Raw genomic sequence first — 17636 nt, forward strand, 5'->3', positions numbered from 1 at the left:
ACACCAGATCATGCCAGGTTTCAGGCATCTGGCTATCAACTGGCTGGTGCAGGAGAACCCAGTATCATAATCCCAGTCTTGCCCTGCATTGGCAAGTAGTAATGGCATGATTGAGAGCTCATCTCCAGTCTCAAAATAGTGTCCTGCCATGCATTTGTAGCACAGTAGGAGGCATGACTGTTGGGGTAAGGGATCAAATCCCATCACTCCATTAAATGAACATGAGCCAGGGTCTTACTTATGCACATCTGATTTTTCCCAAAGTCATCTGGCATGTACATCGCCTTTTTGTTCATAATATGCTTTTGTATTTATTTTCAGTTGGTCAGTTATTGGGAAGCAGAAAGCTCAGTAGGGTTGACTTCTTACTTTCCATATCATAAGCCCTTGGCCAGCTCCCTTTACTATACTTTACTATATTGCTCCCTTTGCAAATTCAGAACCCTGTTAAACTGAATTGTGGCTTTCTATATTGTATATCCACGAGGTAATGTTTCTTTGAAATTTCAGTATATCCATCACTCAGTCACACCCTCAGGAGCATTCTCTGTTTATTATTTGTCTCTCTGAATAATATGAAGTACTTGCAGTACTCAGATAAATACCTTACTACCTGTGTTTTTCAGGCTTCTTCAAACTTTGAGGTTTAGGCCTTCAAGGAGAAGGTTTCACCTAATGATCTTTCTTTCACAAATTCTTTCCTAAATGGAAACCCAAAACTGATTGGTGCTTCCTTGATTCTGGGAGAGAGAGAACATACATCAGCCTTTAATTTCTGAGAGGTTTTAATCTCTTATATTTAGGGACCTGCCAAATTTTCAATTTTGTGGATTCTGTGAAATCTGGCATTGCCTGTGAAATCTGCGGGGGGGGGGAAATAACTTATGGAAAAAAAATGCTGGCTGCTCAGAGGGAGCCAGCAGTCCTCAGTGTGCTGTGGCAGCCCTGTGTTCTAAGGAACAGAGGGGCTGCAGGCAAGATGGCTATCGCTCCCACTCACCGCTCATTGGCTGGAAGGGCTTCCTGTCTTGTGGCTCCACCCCTCTCCACCAACTGGTGGAGAGGAGCAGGCCTGCATGATGGACAGCCCTTGCAGCCAATCAGCAAGGGGTTCTAAAATTGCCCCCATGAATTAGGTAGGTCCCTACTTGTACTCATACTGTCTTATAAGTCATTTTCTCATTGTTAAGCCAGAAAGGGTTATTTCTGCATAGCAGGCCCTTGTCTTGGGTTGGAACTGGGCATAATTACTATGGAAACCAGGACAGGGTTAATATCTAAAAATTACTTTTTTTCTAGTTTTTAAATGGTATATTTTAGTATAAGTTTACATATTTATCAATAAATATTTTGTTTTCAGTTCTTAGTTTGCCTTGTAGATCTGTGTCGAATTGTAAAAACACTTATGTCTTAAAATGATATGACCTGTAACTTTTATGTACTGTATATCTGATTCACATACTTGGAGAAAGTGGAATATTGGATTTTAGTGTTGCTGTCACTAATTTCATTCATGGTAGAGTTTTATAGTCAAATGCATCAACACACGAAAGATCCACAAGAGAATGATTTAAGCTGTGGCAGATGAGTTGCAGCCACTTAAATTAGCCTTTTCAGGAGGCAAAATAAACCAAAAATGATAGTATCTCTTGAATTCGTTGCAATCTACACTTCCCTGCAGACAGAGAGAGACAGCTGTGACTAAAAAGAATTGCAGCTAGTCAGAAGGTCATATACAGACCTTCTCAACTCTATCTTAGCATTTTGCTTCTAGTAGCTATGGTCGTTTAATTGTTGTTGCAGGGGGAAAAACACTGCGCTTGTTTTGGCTTTTCTCTGTAAAATTCTTGATCTCTCATGTTGAACTGAAAGCTTGATATTAATATCTGCAGTGTAAAGCTTTGGAGTGGCCAGCTGCATGCAAATGGCTAAATTGTTTATAAAGAATGCTTTACTTCAAATTTTGAAATAAAAGAAGCTTAGTTTGTTGAATGTTAATCGATGCAAGTAGAATTAAACAGATCTGCTGCTTTCCATAATCCATCAGATCATTCGTAGTAGTGTAATTTTAGGGTCCATAATAAATGCCCTTCAATCAAGGCAATATCTGATAATAGAATTATCAATATTTTCATTTAAAAATGCTAGTACGAAATAAGTTTTCTCATCAGAAGCAGTTTCCTTCAGGGGAATGAAACAATGCAGGATTCTATAATGAAGGTCTACTTTGAACTGTAGCAGGGGCAGGCAATTATTTCGGGCAGAGAGCCACTTACTGAGTTTTGGCAAGCTATCTAGGGCCACATGACAGGCAGCCAGGGCAGATTAATATTAATTTTCTAAATTTGTTAGGGGCCCCACAGGCTGGATAGAATGGCCTGGTGGGCTGCATCTGGCCCGTGGACCATATTTTGCCCACCCCACCGTATATAGTCATTCTTTGCTATTCTCTTTACTTAGTAAATTAGCAAGAATTCAGTAACACAAAGGTTATTACTACTAGGCTACCTTGACTCATAGTTTTATGTTTCCAAAACATTTTGTTTACCAAAATTTAAACATCTAAAAATAAGGCAATATTCAGTGTTGAGGTAAATCCCCTTACAGTGGGAATTATCTAGAAACACTCCACTCTATTTGCTGTACTGTGTGTTAAATCTCTCCACCATTCAACACAACTGGAGTAGCTTTGCAAAGCAGTAATTTTTGACACAAGAACACGGAACTGGAAGAGCCTTCCTTTTAGGTATGGAGTCTAGGACTGGCTTAGTAAAGAGTCTAAAAAGCTGAGGTTAAGTGGAGAGATGGGGCAAAAACAGGGACATAATATCTATAGGGGTCTACCTAAATTGTGGGGCTACTTACCAACCTGCTATTATTGTCATCTCAATTAGAAGTAAGAGTGGTGGATGTAAATGTTCCAGCCTGCTGATAAATTGCATAGATCTCAGTTGATGCCCTAGAATCACACAGTTTCTCTTTTTTCTGTTCATATTGAAAAGCCTAGAAAATGATGCATTTAGAATCTGTGCAATCTTATTTAATCTGCCTTGCCTTTATGTATTACAATACCATCTTTAATGATGTTATTTCATACATTTCCCCTCCCCCCCAGGACCTCTGCCTTATTCATTACAAAGGCAACAATATTTCTGACAATTCCTAACTCTTGTAGTTTTGACTGTAGAACAGGGGTGGGTAAAATACAGCCCATGGAGGGACTTTGTCTGGCCTGTGGCACATCCTTCAGTCCCGCCTGGCTCAGGCATTGTCCAGCCCATGGCGTATCCTGCCATTCTGTGGGCACGCAGTGGGGCTGGGGCAGCTCCACAGCTTGACTGCCTTTCTAGGTAGCCCAGGTGGTGGCAGCTCCTTCTACCTGCTGCCACCGTTGGTCCGCTGGGAAGGACCCTGGTCTGCCCTGTGCCTGCTCCAGACTCACCCGCCCATGCTGAGCAGCAGCAGTGGCCGGGCAAAAGCTGCTGCGTGATGTGGGGGAAAAGCAGCCCCTCCCTTTTGACACTGCTGGTTTTTTGTTGCTGCAGCCACCTGGAGCCTGTGCCTGGGTTGCCCTCTGGCTCCTCTGCACTGCCACCATTGCCTCGCTGGGCTGCTGTGGTGGCGGTGGAGAGCAGCCACAGGGCAGCCTGAGTGTGGGCTCTGGGTGGCTGCAACAAGAAGGGCCCGGCAGCAGTGAGGGGGAGGGGCTGCTTTTCCCCCCACAGCTAGCATCAGCTTCTGCATGCTGCAGCTGCTGCTCAGCGTGGGCAGGTGGTCCAGAGCTGGCATGGCACAGGGCAGGGCAGGCCAGGGTCGGGGCTGTGCGTGTAGGTTACGGCTGATCCGTTCCGGCCAGGGCGAGTCCAGAGCAGGCGTGGGGCAGGCCAGGGTCGGAGTGGGGCTGTGTGCTGTTGGCAATGGTGGGGAGAAGCTGCAGGGCACGCAAGCACCAGGCTGTTGCGGGAGGAGAGGGGCAGGGAGTGGGGGATGCTGCCTGGCTTGCAGCAGTTTCCTAGAATTGCCTTTGTGGCCAGCAGGCTCAACCAATTGCCTGCCACTGCTGTAAAACCTGCATGTTTTTTGAACGTGGGTGGATGAGTGAGAGGGGCAGAGAACATGGTTGGACGCAGTTTAATTTTTGAGCTTTGAAAAACATTGCCCTAATTAATCAGTGTTAGAATGCCTTGTTGTAACTTTTTTTTTTCCTTCTGCACAACTGTGTAGTTTTTCTTTTTAATCCAACTTTTTGAATTAAACTATGGCAAACTGAATTTGCACATTAACTATGGCAACTATTTCCTAACTCAGTAATTGTTGACTTTTTTTAATATTCTTGTAGGATCTACTTCTGCTTTATCTGAAGAGAAGAAATGTCTAAATGGTAAGTTTCGACATGGAGTAGGGGGGCAGGGAATGGGGGAAAAAAAGTAGTATCCCAGAAAGATAGCAAGAGGAATAACTGCATTTGAATATGGTGACACTGGAGTAGAGTTGGTTAGAAAATTGAAAACTACAGCTGACAGAATCCTAATGCTAGCTTTTGGTATTCAGCATTGAAAAATGAATCGCGATGGAGAAGTATGCCTTTGCTTCAGTACCCAGGTTTTAAAATTCTGAGTCGAGTACAAAAATGCAGGCTTGGATTTGTCTTTGATCTTGTTTCTGTTTTTCTGGTTCTGTCCCCTCTTGTATCTTAGGAATGCTGCTTCTGAGTTCTCACTTTCTGTTTTCTTTTCTTTGCCTGGTGCCTTTCATGTTTTCTCTCTGCACAGAATGTCCTCACAATCTCTCTCAAATCTTGCTGAGAAAAGGCTGGCTTCTTTCTGTTTTAATATTTATAATAAGTAGTTCCCAAAATTAGAGGTTTAGTATTTTTACAGGTGTTTACACAGCATGCATTATGTAGTCAAACCAAGTTACTACTTTCCCTGACTTTCATTCTGTGCCATTTAGACTAACAGCTCTGTGGTAGAGAGACTTTAACCAGATGTTGTCAGAACTTGATTAATAATTAGACTTCTGGGGGCACAGGAAATTAGAAAATTAATTCCACTTACAATGTGACCTCAGAGTTCTTCAATGAACCTTTATTGCTAAGCATTTTAATTCAAACAGAAGACTAAAGCCCTTGGCACATGTTGCAGTTATTATTGCAGTTAATGCATTAATTGCACCTAAATAGTAGAAGTGCTGTATGTTCAACCAATTTATAGTGCCATAAAGAGGTAAACCAGCCACAAAGTTATTCTGTACAATAATTGGAACATCTTTGTAGCTTGCTTGCATGGTGCCATAAATTGAATGTATATCATCCCTATGCATTGGCATAGAGATAGAGTTGGCATTGGGTCCTGGTCTGATGCCAGAGAAGATCAGGTTGCAAGATTCCGTGGCAAGGGGAATTGAGAGGCTTCGGCTGCTGGAACTTAACAACTCCTGAACCTGGCAGCCTTTTCTGCCTTGCCCTACACCCCCTGTAGTGCAAGGCACTTGAAAATGCTGGATAGTGTGGAGCTGGGCTGAACCTGAGCTTTTTAGACATCCCAGGGCACAGGGACACTTGGATGGGGGAGACGGTCCAAACCTAGATTTCCAATGCCTTGAGACATCTAAAATCCATATGTGCAACTTGGTTGTCCTGGGGTTGGGCCAACAATCACCTGATTGTCAGACCTGGCCCTGAAAGCCCTGGGTCTCAAACTGGTCAGGGTCAGGTCTGACATTCGGATGCTTATTGGAACTGCCCTCAGGGTCTTGGACCTAGGGTTGTCTGGTATGGGTCCAACAATCAGTTGATTTGTCAGACCTGGCCCCAGTGTCCCTGTCTCTCAAACTCAGCTGGGACTATCAAGGCCAGATCAAACACCCCAAGGTCTGGATTGCTGTGATTGCTGTCATCTCTTTGTTAGACCTACCCTTCAGGATCCCGAGCCAACCTGGGGTCAGCTAATTGCCAGATCTGGCCTCAACAGCCCTGGTCTTAAACTGGACCCAGCAATTTTAGGGTTGAGCTGATTGTTAGACCTGTCCCAACCAGCCCTAAGTCTTGAAACTAGTGAGCTGGGGCAGGCCTGGGTCCAGAACAGAGTTGCCTCAAGCTTCGTCTGCAGGGTTTGGCTTGAAGGCAGCTTAGCAATGGCACGATGGATATTAAAGGTATTTCATACCCCATCTGAAACATTGTGCCTCCTGCTATGCATGTCTGGCAGGACAGGCAGCTTGGTATTTGGAATTCAGCATAAAATTTTCTCCATTTCCAATTATGTCAGTTTTTTTTTCCCCTCAAACATCTGCCAGGGGCCTAAGTATAACATTATTTTCAGTAACCGTTGATTTCTTCTGCTTTCTTATGCTAGTCTACCAAGTCCGTTGCTTTTTATCCTCTCAACTTAATTGTCCTGTTGAGAGCCTTGGGTTTGCCTAAACTGGAAGAAAAGGGAAAAAATGATCAAATATACTCACGTAAGATACTGCCTACTTTTATTTGCAGACTGACTTACTGAGATCACCAGAAATTTAGCAAGAGATCATAAGCATAGCTTGTTGTTTTTTGATTTTGCTTTCTAACTTGGAGGCAAAACTTCTCTAGTGAGATAAATTTGACCCATTAAACTTCCAGCATTAATTTTAATGTTTTTTTTCTAATAGTCGTGGTCTCTGATCAGAAATCAACAATTCTTAGTTTTGTAACCTAGTTTATTCAACATCACATCAAACTTTAATGAACTTGTGAAGATTTTTAATTTTTTTTAAATAATTCATTCTAGGAAGATTGTCTTGTATATTTTTCAGATGACTTTCGTAAGATGAACTGTCTGTTAATCATATTTTTATTAGTTTTGCTGCAAATTGAAGATAAAAAGTTAACACTTGATCCCAAGTTTAAGGCTTTCTTAATATTCCCTTGCTGCTCTATTTTCTTCTATTTCTATTTGTATCTTTTTATCTGTCTCTTAATTTCATTTTGTTGCTTTGTAATAGCAGGTGCACATACATGTACATGTACACGTACACGCCCTCCCCCCCAAAAAAACCTCTAATCCTATTATGCTCCATCCTGTCTACTGCATGTAGTTTATTGCCCTTATGCATACTGAATAGTATCTTTCATCAGGTGTAGGGCCAATGAAGTAAAAAGGTCTGTGCATGTTGTTAATGGTGTGGGGAAAGGCACACTTAGAATGGCTTCAGATGGGGAGGAAGAGCAGCTGCTTGGGACCGTGCAGCAGCTGTTGTGTTGTAAGTGTTATCCATGCAGAATTTTTCAGAATTCAAGTTAACAAAATTGTCCTAAATTTGAACCTGGATGAAGCAGTGTTAATGGTGTACAGGTGCATATATACATAATAGCATAACAGCTGCTCTCTAGAGCAGCAGCTCCCCTCATTTTAAAGCCACTCCAAGTGTGTATTTGTTCATACACTCACTGTGAGTAGTTAATGAAACTGGCTCTGGAGTTTAATCCAGTCTTAGGATAGCTTGGTGCAGTGGAGAGCAATCTTTTTGGCAGGCATGCCACAAATTAGTCCTGCAACCCCCACCCCAAGCAGTAACATCACTCTCCATCTCTATTCTTACAACTCAGCCTAACTTTTGTCCACTCAAATTCCTTCCACCTGCTTGATATTACAGATCATAATAAATGTCAGGCTTTTCAGTTTTCTCCACAGGCATAATGACCAGTTTGCTGCCTTGCTTTTGGTTTTAGGGAGGAGGACTAAATGTGAATGTGAACCCTTGCTTAGATTGATGCTTGAATACTTTTCTGCCTCAGTGTCACCTGGGTTAGTGATCAGGATATTTGCTTTGGAGGCTGAACAGTGAATGTTCCCTGGACAGTGGTCACTCACTGTCATTTAAAGTAGGGGGGAAATAGCTACCGGGAAGAAAAAGCCACTGGTGGAAGCAGGTAGCTTAATGTTGTAAATCTCTAGTGAGGCACTGAGCATAAAACAGGTTTTACAAGGATTGAAAAAATCCTTCCTTGGTTGAATAATGGTAAATCTAAAGTAGTATATGGCATGAATACACACATACACACATCCAGAGTGATTCTCTAAGTGAACTGTCTTGTTAGTTTAGTTAGGTAGGACTAACATTCTAATATTTTGAGAGTTCGCTATAATACTAGCTGTTAAGAATATGGTAATCCCTACCAGTACAGTTATCTATCTCTGGCTTCCCAGTGCACGTTGCACATAAAACAAGCTCATAGCAAATGGAGAGGAGAACAATTACAGTACATTTAGCATGGTTATATGCCAGTTGTCTGTGGTGTTTGGATTGTATGAGAAACAAATGTCTGAAGTGGAGGTTAGTGTTGTGATCACATGAAAGTCCATTCTCTGAGGGGCAGTTGGTAAGAAGCCTATAAATCCCTATAATTATTAATGTCAACACAAACACCAAGTATTCAGGAAACACAGCTATAGTGTGAAGTAATTTAAAAAAATCTCTGGATTTAATATGAGAAATGGAAATTTTCACTTTGGGTGGGTGACTGTCAATGCAAATGTTTTAAACAGCTCTTATTTGTTTCTCTTTTTTAGGCATGCTTCCTGAAAGTAAAATATTGGGTACTTCTAAAACTTTAGCTCCAAGGTATTGAGCTGTATTACTTCTCCATGTTGTTTTCTTGTTAAATAGCTCTTAGCAAATGTAGTGAATTTTTTTCATACAGAGAGCACAACAGATGTTTACATGGGGAATATATATCATTATCCTCTTCTTACAGATAAGGAAATTTTGGCCTTGGGAAAGTTACCAAAACTTCAGGTTTCTAGAAGTGCAGGGAGAATAAGATCTGTTTATTCCTGGTAATATTGTAGTTTCTCTGGACTGTACTCACTCTGACTTGTGATTCCTGCCATTTGTTTTTCTATATTGCAATATGTATTGATGATTTAGTTTATGTAGTTATTACATAAAGTAGTACCCACTATCTCTTGTATTAAAGCCTGAAATTATTTTGCTTAAATACATTTTTTGAAAAAGGCTACTAGGTAAGTGTACTCTGAGTATATCATTGCTGGTAACTCAGGAGGGCCTCTACTCAGCAGACAATTATGTGGTTCTGCTACATCAAAGAAAATTGACTGAAGGCAGGGCTTTCATAGAGTGGGAAGTGGCCAGTGCAGCTCTGATTATATTGATTTAATGTTTATACATTTGTGGAAGGACTGCACAAGTATTGTGCTGTGTGCCAGTCTGTTTCTATCTCCTAATGACTTTTTCTACCATCTCGCTCTTCCAAGTCGGCTTCGTGATTTGTGCAAGCTGTTATGAAATTTTTCATGGTTAAGAGTGACTGTTAAGTGAGATGAGGATTGAGCTCAGTAGGGATGTTTGGAAAGTGCAGAGCTGAAATAATGTTAGCCATGATGGTCCAGAAAATATTTTAAAAGTAAGGGTTTTTTGTGAAATCTTACATCGAAGCCCCTAGGTGTATCTGGATGAGCATGGACATGTGGTATGTGGTGCTGCAGACTTGTACGCAACACCGCATATGTAGGCGTTCCCCGTGCTGCTACTTTGCAGCATGGGGCGGAGGTCTAGGGAGGGGGAAGAGGGTTCTTGACCCTGGGAGAGATGTTCTTGACCCTATTTTCTCATTGGAAGAGATGTTAGATCAGCTTATTGGCCCAAAGTACCCTTCTTGATCTGGCCCAGGCCTAAGAAAGGGCACTTAATGCTCAATGATATGGTTAGTCCAGTAAAAGATAATCAGCAAATCGCATAAACAGTCTCCAAATGTACATTTATTTGATTTCTAATTTCACAGAGAAAGTTCTGCTCAGAAGCTGCAATTTAAATGTATTATTTGTGTGCTCAAAAAGATTTGTAACTCTTCTCTTTTTTTTAAATATTTCACAGTTATGATTGGTTCCAAACAGATTATTCTGTCACAGTTGTCGTATATACTAAACAAAAGGTAAATTAATTTTGTCAAATAAGAAAACACCATCCAACTGTGAATACTATTTCTGACATTAAATTTCAAATTAACATTTAAAAATAACAATTTCATGTGGTCTGAATTTCCTTTTTCTTGAACAAGGACATGAATTCAGAACTGGTGATACTTGACTATGAAGATTCTAGATTGAGAGGAGAGATCATCATAAGGGACTACTCGTATCTCTTAAATATTGGTACGTGTTTCAGTTTTTCAGTAGGGGAACATATTTGAATTCTGCTAACATTTAAAACCCCCCCCTCCTAATAAATGTTTCTATTTAGAGAGAGATCTTTTGTATGCTATGTCTCTCTTTTACATAAATAGTTATGTTGATTTATTACTCTAAAGATCTGAATTTACAGGTTTATTTTTTTTCATTAATATTTATGTGTGTTGTTCTTAAGACACAAGAAATGCGTTATAACAACAAACTGGAAGTGTTTTTTTTTTTAAATTACATTCACAGTTAAGTATGTAGTGCTGATAACTGTAAAAGTGTTATGTCAGTATTCAAAAAAGTTAGCTATAAATCAATTAGCCTGACCTAAATCTGTTGATGTAGTTTTATAGAGCAGTCTGGACACATTCAAAAAATGTGTTAATACAAGTAAATGCAAGACAGGAGTTTAGACCCTAGCTACAAAATGTGGGGTGGGGGCTGTATATTAGAGTGCAGTGATTCTGTGTAGAATATAAAGGTCATACTGGATAAACATTCAGTTTTGTGTGATGCTGTTGTAAGGAGTGTAGCAATCCTCAGATGTATAAACAGGAAAGTAGTAGAAATAGGGAGCTGATTTTTATCATACCACTGTTGCTGAGACCTACGCTGTTATTGCAATATTGCTTACCATTGTAGTGTCAACATTCTTAAGAAGGATGCTAAAAAGCTTAAAATGATTCAGAAAAAAAGCCACAAAAATATTTCAAAAGTTAAAGAAGGCAATTAAGTCTCTGGGTGAGACTTAATTACAATCTTTTAACTTATGGGAAGACGTTTGTAAGGTGACTCTCTTTTTAATACTCTTTACTGCAGAGAAAATACTGGTATGAAATGTTTCGTTGACTGAAAATTCAAACCAGATAAATTGAAATAAAGATCTTTAAACGGAAAGACTTAACCACTGCAGCAAACTCTCAAAAGAAATAGTAGATTTTCCATCTCCTGTTGTCTTAAAACCCAGACTAGATGCTACTTCTGGAAGTTATGTTTTAGCCAGTCAAATTATTGGTCTCGCTACAAGAATTATTGAGTGACATTTTAGGTTATGTTTTGTATAGGAAGTTTGTATTTGATGATCTAATTCTCTGCTCTGGCTTTAGGCTATATAAAAAAGCTTGTTCTTTTATTTATTTTAGAGCTAAGTAATGCTGTTCAGGAAGATGTTGCTGGTAAGCTGTTTATGTATTTGTTTGGGGGGTTTTTTTGTTTGTGGTTGTTTTTCTCTCTCTGCTCCCTAACCTAGGGAACCTAACCATTTAGGTTGGATCTAGCCTACCAAGCTGGAGAGGAGCTTGGGTCAGGGGCTTCACCTACGCTGCACTGTGACCCGCAGGAGGAAGAAATGGCAGTGGTGCCCTGGTATTATTGCCAGAATTCCTTGGACTTGAGCCATGTCATTCAATCTGCTGCTGGAAAACCTTGCTTATTCCTTCCCTAAAACTCGAACGTCAAAACAGTTTACTTTATTCCCAGTTTGATTAATAAATATTTGTTTAGCAAAAAGTTGATAGCTTTCTTTAAACATTTTTTGAACAGTCAGACTTACAGTTTTCTACTTTGCAGTATTAGAAGTCCCAAAGAATGTATATGTTGCTTTTCAGGAATTTTGCTTGGGATTAATGTTTGTACTAACATTAATTATTTGATTCAAAGATTGAGTAATTGAAAACAAATGTATATAATTAAGGAAAAAATTATGTTGTGAGCAAGCTTCCATATTTATTATACAGTATATAATATATGAATAGGAATGACTATAAAATCACAAGCGTCTCCTAGTAAAGTAGGAAGACAATGAACACTGTGTGTGTGTTAGAGTTTCTGTTTTTTAAACTTCCTTTTTTAGGAAGGTAGTTCCTAGACTTCTCTTAGAAGTTCAGCATTAATTTTGATTGTTGAAAAAGCTGACAGTTTAAGATAAATCCATCTTGATGCCTGAGAAATACTTAACATAGAATGTTGATAGTGATTTGGTCCCCTATATGCATTAGATTGGATTAATTAGTTTTGTTAGAATATTTTAGGCCTACAGTGTAGACTGTCACTTTTCCATGTTTATGCAAACAGTGGGACATTGCATCAGTGATGAACAATTGATATTTTTGATTTCATGAGTATTAACTTCTTGACCATAGTTCCTAAATATACTGTGATGCCTTCTTTATCTATGCATAATAACTTACCCTTATGTTTTTCAGTTAATTTTCAATATGTGTTAAGGTTACCCTTGAAGTACATTTTAAATATGATATTTTACTTGAAAACAGTGATCCCAAACTAGTCGGTGGCCAAGTAAATAAAAGCTTTCAATAAAAAGTTTGTTGATGAGGCTTCATTGAGGTCCCCAAGATATTTTGCAGGATTTGATCTTGCAAGTTTTGGAACTACAGATTTAACACAATTCTATATGTTTTGAGAAGTTATTGGATACTAATTCTTGTTGAAATTTATTATAATGAAAATTAAATTAAACAATACCTTTTGTGAAAAAAATCATTACAACTAAAAATATGGAACTCTTTTTCTCCCTCTGTTCTTCTAAGTGCATGTTGCTGAAAAGGTGGGAAAGGTAGAAATTGTCCTGAAGAAAAAAGATAATATTCCTTGGAAAAAGCTGGGACAACCCTTGGAGAGTCATAATTCATTTATCAAGCACACAGACCGAGGTACGTAGTCTCACTCCTTTGACAATTGTGTTTGTTCTTTCTCTCTTTGAGGCAACAACCTGCTGTACTGCAGATCCAAGTAGCTTTCCCAAAGGGCAAGGGACAGATTTGTGTTTCTGCACAGTAGCCCTTGCCTTTTATAGTCAGAATTTCACCTGCTCCCAGAAAGGGTCTCTGGTTTTCTGCTAGAGAGACTGTGACTGCATTCTTAATATGCTTGCCACCTCTGAGGCATGAGAGAACCCTGAGATCCCAGTGAAAGCAAACAATGCAGGAGCATTAAGCTTAGACAGTGGATGACCTTTGGATAGCCAGCTGACAATAAAAGGCAAATTTCCACTAAGAAATAAACTTCTAAGAGTGCCCATTTCAAACTGTCATCAGCTCTGCCTCCCAACTCTGATACAGACGGATTAGTATCTGATAGGGCTGTGCAAAGCTTTGGTCCCTGATTTGATCTGGCTCAATTCGGTGACTGAATCTCCGAATCTGAATTGAATCAGGAGACCCTTTAATCTCTCTGAATCGAATCGGAACACTTCTGAATTGATTTGGAAAGATTCAGCAATTTGGACACAGACACAGCTTTAAATGTCTTTTCTACATACCTCAAGATATCAGGCGGCTCGTGAATGCTGTGATGATGGGTGGATGAAGCATCCCACAGGAGTGCAGGGGGCTTCCCAGCATGCTTGGCACCCGGGGAAGCATGGGGGACTCCCCGGCAGACCCGGAACTGGACCAGAAGTACTTCCAGTCCACTTTCGGTTTTGCCGCCAAGCATGCAGGGGCCCCTTGCGCTCCTGTAGGGCACTCCATCCGCCCTATCTTCGCAGCATTCACGAGCCATGCCTGGTACCTCAAGGTAGGTAGAAGAAACATTTAAATCTGTGTCTGTGACTGAATCACTGATTCTCCGAATCAGCATCGAATCTTCAAATTCGTCGGAATCAAATTGGGGACAGTGATCCAAATAAACTAATTGAATACAGCCCATTTCGCACACCCCTACTATCTGACTCCTTGGCAACTTGGTGGTTTTGAGTATGTGACTGACGTTGTGTTACGTTCTTGAAAGTCATCTGACCAAAACTTGCAGTTGTTTTTTGCACCATTCTACTTGGCTTATGCTGATGTGACTGTCTGCACCCCTGTTTAAAAGCCTGTAGGTTAGTCTGACTTATTTGACTTCCTTTTGTTTCATCTGGTAGCAGAATTACAGATTACCAAGAACTAATTGAGAATAGATCCTGTCTTTAGTCTCTTACTAGATTTGTGTAGTTGTTTACACTTTAGTTCCTCCTTTCCCCAACTTGAAAGAACCCTAGTGTCTTGAGTTATTAATATGGTCTGACAATAATACACAGCTGTTTTTAAATCACTTGGTATCTTAGCTTTGTGGAAGGTCATTTTTAGCTTCAGAATCTAGTGACTCATCTTTCTTTTATATTAGATTTTATAACCATAAGATGCTGTTCACTTCTCTCCATGTAAAGATGACATCCCAGGTTATCTAAGTTATCTGCTACCCAGAATGTAACTTGTTGCTCACTTAGAATGGTATATATCAGGAGTAGGCAGCCTACAGTCTACAGGCAGCAAATGATCCATGAAGATTTTAACTAACTCTGCTAAGCTCTGGGACCCAGCAGTCTTGAGCTGCTTTAGCAGGAACTGGGACAGAGGCACCAGCCAGCATGTACTTGCTCAACTACAGACTCAACAGAGCAGCTGGCTAATAAGTCAGATAATGTTGTGCTTGTTTAATTGCAGTGGGTGGGGGTACTCTACAGGTGGGAACCGTGTACGGGGGTGGGCGAAGAGGGGTGTAATGCAGTGCTGTATGTGCAATTTTGCAGTGCAGTATGTGAGTAGGGGCTGCCTATCTCCATCTTCCCTTAGGTGTGCAGGGCCTAGGAACATTTCTCTCTAGAGCTTACAGGGAGGAGGGGAAGAAAGGGCATCATTCTCGTGGGTGCTCCTTGTGTCCATCCCACTATGCAGAAACTGCGAGGAGCTGGGATGAGTGACTAAAATGTTCCTGGAGAGCTGCATCTACAATCAGTTTGGTTCCAGTGTCAGCCAGGCAGTTTGCAGTCCCTGCATATGTGCTTCTATGAAGAAACCACCTGCTGCTGAAGAAAAGGGAAGTTCATAGTGGGTGTTGAGTGTTTGATGGTCAGCGGGCGTATGATTACTCTTTTGTGCAATGCGAAGGCAAGGCAATGTCTTATTTGCCAAGACACTTTTAGCATTCAAAGAATACAGTATCAGGTATCATTTTGATACACATCATAAAGAAAAGTATGACTGCTTGGTCAATTTAGGAGTGACAGAATAGAAGCTTTCAGAAACACTTTGTTTAATCAGCTGGATATTTTTAAAGGACACATTGAGCAAAACCTAGTGGGTATTTGATCTAGTTATGTGGCAAAATTGATTGCTGATGGCAGATCTTTGATAAACAGACAACTTTAGGGAAAAAAATGTATAATGAAAATAATTAAGGAGGTATGTCCTGAAAAGTAAAATTTAATAAATGGTGTAAGTCTTTCTCTTCATATTTTCAGTAGAAAAATTGAAGATATGGAGTTAGATTTGATTTGCACACTGAAAGAGGGGGCCAAGATGTTTGAATACTTGTCACTGGCACTTTGTGAGAACGGTGACATGTCCAACTGCTTCTATTTGTGTGAGGAATAGGTTCTGTGGTTACTAAGGAGCTTAGAGCTCTTCAGCATTTCAGCAGAACAGCCAGAGGAGATGGCTTGTTTCTCTAAATGTGTGAAGCAGTTGACATGCATCAGCTGAGCTAGGAGAAACCAAAATGCACACAACAGATGATGCATGAAACCACGGGATGTCACATTGGTGTAATTAATAGACTACATCAATAATGACATGCAAAAATTGCATGGTGACCCTCCTATGCAACATCACTGCATTAGATACTAACAGTTGTTGTACAACAAGGTCTTACTGTGGGAATCTGTCATGGTTAGCTTGGGGGTGAATTTCATTCAGGGCCATGGCTTGATCTGTTTGAACATTTTCTTGCTGATGTTGAAGCAGAATATGGAGATACTGTGTACTTCACATAGGGTGAGGTAGTTGAGGTGCCCCGAGCAAGAGGCGGTGGCTGCTGCAGCAGAGCAGAGCTGGGCTCTCTTTTCCCCCCTCCCCCCACCTTGCTGTCTGCTTTCTTGGGCTCAGGCAGGACACACACATACACACACCTCCTCACTTCTGCATGCACTCCTGGGGGATGGGCAGGAGAGACCAGTGCCCTCCAGAACTGCGTGGGGTAGGGGTGGGCACAGGATGCCCACTGTGGGCTCAGGCTCCTGCCCTGCCCTGGGGCCTATGCAGCCTGGTGGTTGTGACCGAGTGCTGCAGGGAACAGTGGGGCCACGTAGGGATTTCCTTGCTGCTGCAAGTTCCGTGCTGCCCTGGCAATATGTCCCCTGCACGTGCAGCAGCAGGGGCAGTGGTGCAGGGCTGTACCCCTCATTGTTGCTGCACAGGCAGGGGACGCTTCTTCAGGACAGCACAGAGCTTGCAGCAGCATGGAGATTCCTGTGTGGTCCTGCTGTTTGCTGCAGCACTGAGTCACACCTGCTGGGCTGCAGAGGCCCGAGGAGAGGACAGCAGGGCAGAGGCCCATGCCCACAGTGGGCAGCCTGCATACAGATCTGGGGGTATGGATTCCCCCTGTCCCCTCAGGAGTGTGTGCAACGGTGAGGAGCTGGTTCCACACACCCCCACCCCCCAGACAAGCCACCTGTGGCCTTGTTCTGCTCCCCACCGGGGTCCTGCAGCTGCGCATTGCAGCCTCGGGTCCCAAGCACCATACACTGCCTGGCTGGGTAGCAGCCCCAGCCCCAGCCTTGCCCAACTTCCTCCCCCCCCCCCCCCCCCCCCCCCCGCCCATGTACAGGAGCTGCTTTCTGGGCTGCCTGGTGGTTGTTTGCATATAAAGGCACATGGAGGGCCCTGCCTGACTGCCCTCCCAGCTCCTTACAGGGTGGAACTTTGCTAGCCTGTAGAGAGCTCTTTGCAAAACTGCAAAATGTGCAGGTTTCTCCGTTAAAATGAAAAATCCATGTTTTTCTCCGTTTTCCCATGGGAAACAGAAAGCCCAGATCCCTGTTGATTAGGGGTGCACCAATAAAGGTTGAATTGACCAGTACTGATGGCTGATTATTAACTAGCCATATTGGCCGATACCCGTCTGATTGCTGATATACAACCCGGCAATTTGGAGAGCAGTGTCTGCCCAGTAAATCTGTTGGGGGAAGGGGGGCGGGCAGATCAGCCAGTAAGTCTGTTGGGGGGGAGGGCATATCAAGGCCTCCATGGTAGGGGAGGGACTGGGGCTGGAGCAGGCGTTGCCCAGCTGGGGCAGGGAAGGACACAGGACAGAGCCATGGGCGGTTTGTCGCGGGGGGTGGCTTGCCACTGTGGGTACCCTGGTGAAGGCATGAGGGGCATGTGTCCCCCAAACTTGTGTGTGGGGCAAGGGTGGGCTGCACTGGCCTCTTTCTTTGGGCCGGGGCTGTGCTCGGGGAAGGGGGTGGCAGCCCTGGGAAGAGGGATGCTATGGGGTTGGCTACAGCCACCCCAGAATTCCCCATAGCTCCCTCTAGCCCTTCCTCCCAGCGCTGCCACTGCCCACCCAACCCCCCAGCAAATCGGGGTGGGGCATGTGCCTCCCATGCTTCCTCTGGGGGTATGTGCAGTGGCAGAAGCTGCACCTTTACTACCTGGACGAGCTGCCAGTGGCTTCTTC

At 42.2% G+C, this 17636-nt stretch overlaps 1 protein-coding gene across 1 annotated transcript in view; it reads left to right on the top strand.

Moving 5' to 3' along the window:
* CYB5R4 (cytochrome b5 reductase 4) overlaps positions 1-17636 on the top strand; it is a 76944-nt gene that overhangs the window by 12866 nt on the left and 46442 nt on the right. Inside the window, exons 5-10 of the mRNA XM_090035871.1 lie at positions 4340-4381; positions 8550-8601; positions 9874-9931; positions 10058-10151; positions 11318-11350; positions 12725-12847. Coding sequence (XP_089891997.1) covers positions 4340-4381; positions 8550-8601; positions 9874-9931; positions 10058-10151; positions 11318-11350; positions 12725-12847 — 402 coding nt within the window. The remainder of the gene's footprint in view (positions 1-4339; positions 4382-8549; positions 8602-9873; positions 9932-10057; positions 10152-11317; positions 11351-12724; positions 12848-17636) is intronic.

This window comes from Crocodylus siamensis, chromosome 1 (genome assembly GCF_052110815.1).
Source record: "Crocodylus siamensis isolate JL-2025a chromosome 1, ASM5211081v1, whole genome shotgun sequence".
Lineage (NCBI taxonomy): Eukaryota > Metazoa > Chordata > Crocodylia > Crocodylidae > Crocodylus > Crocodylus siamensis.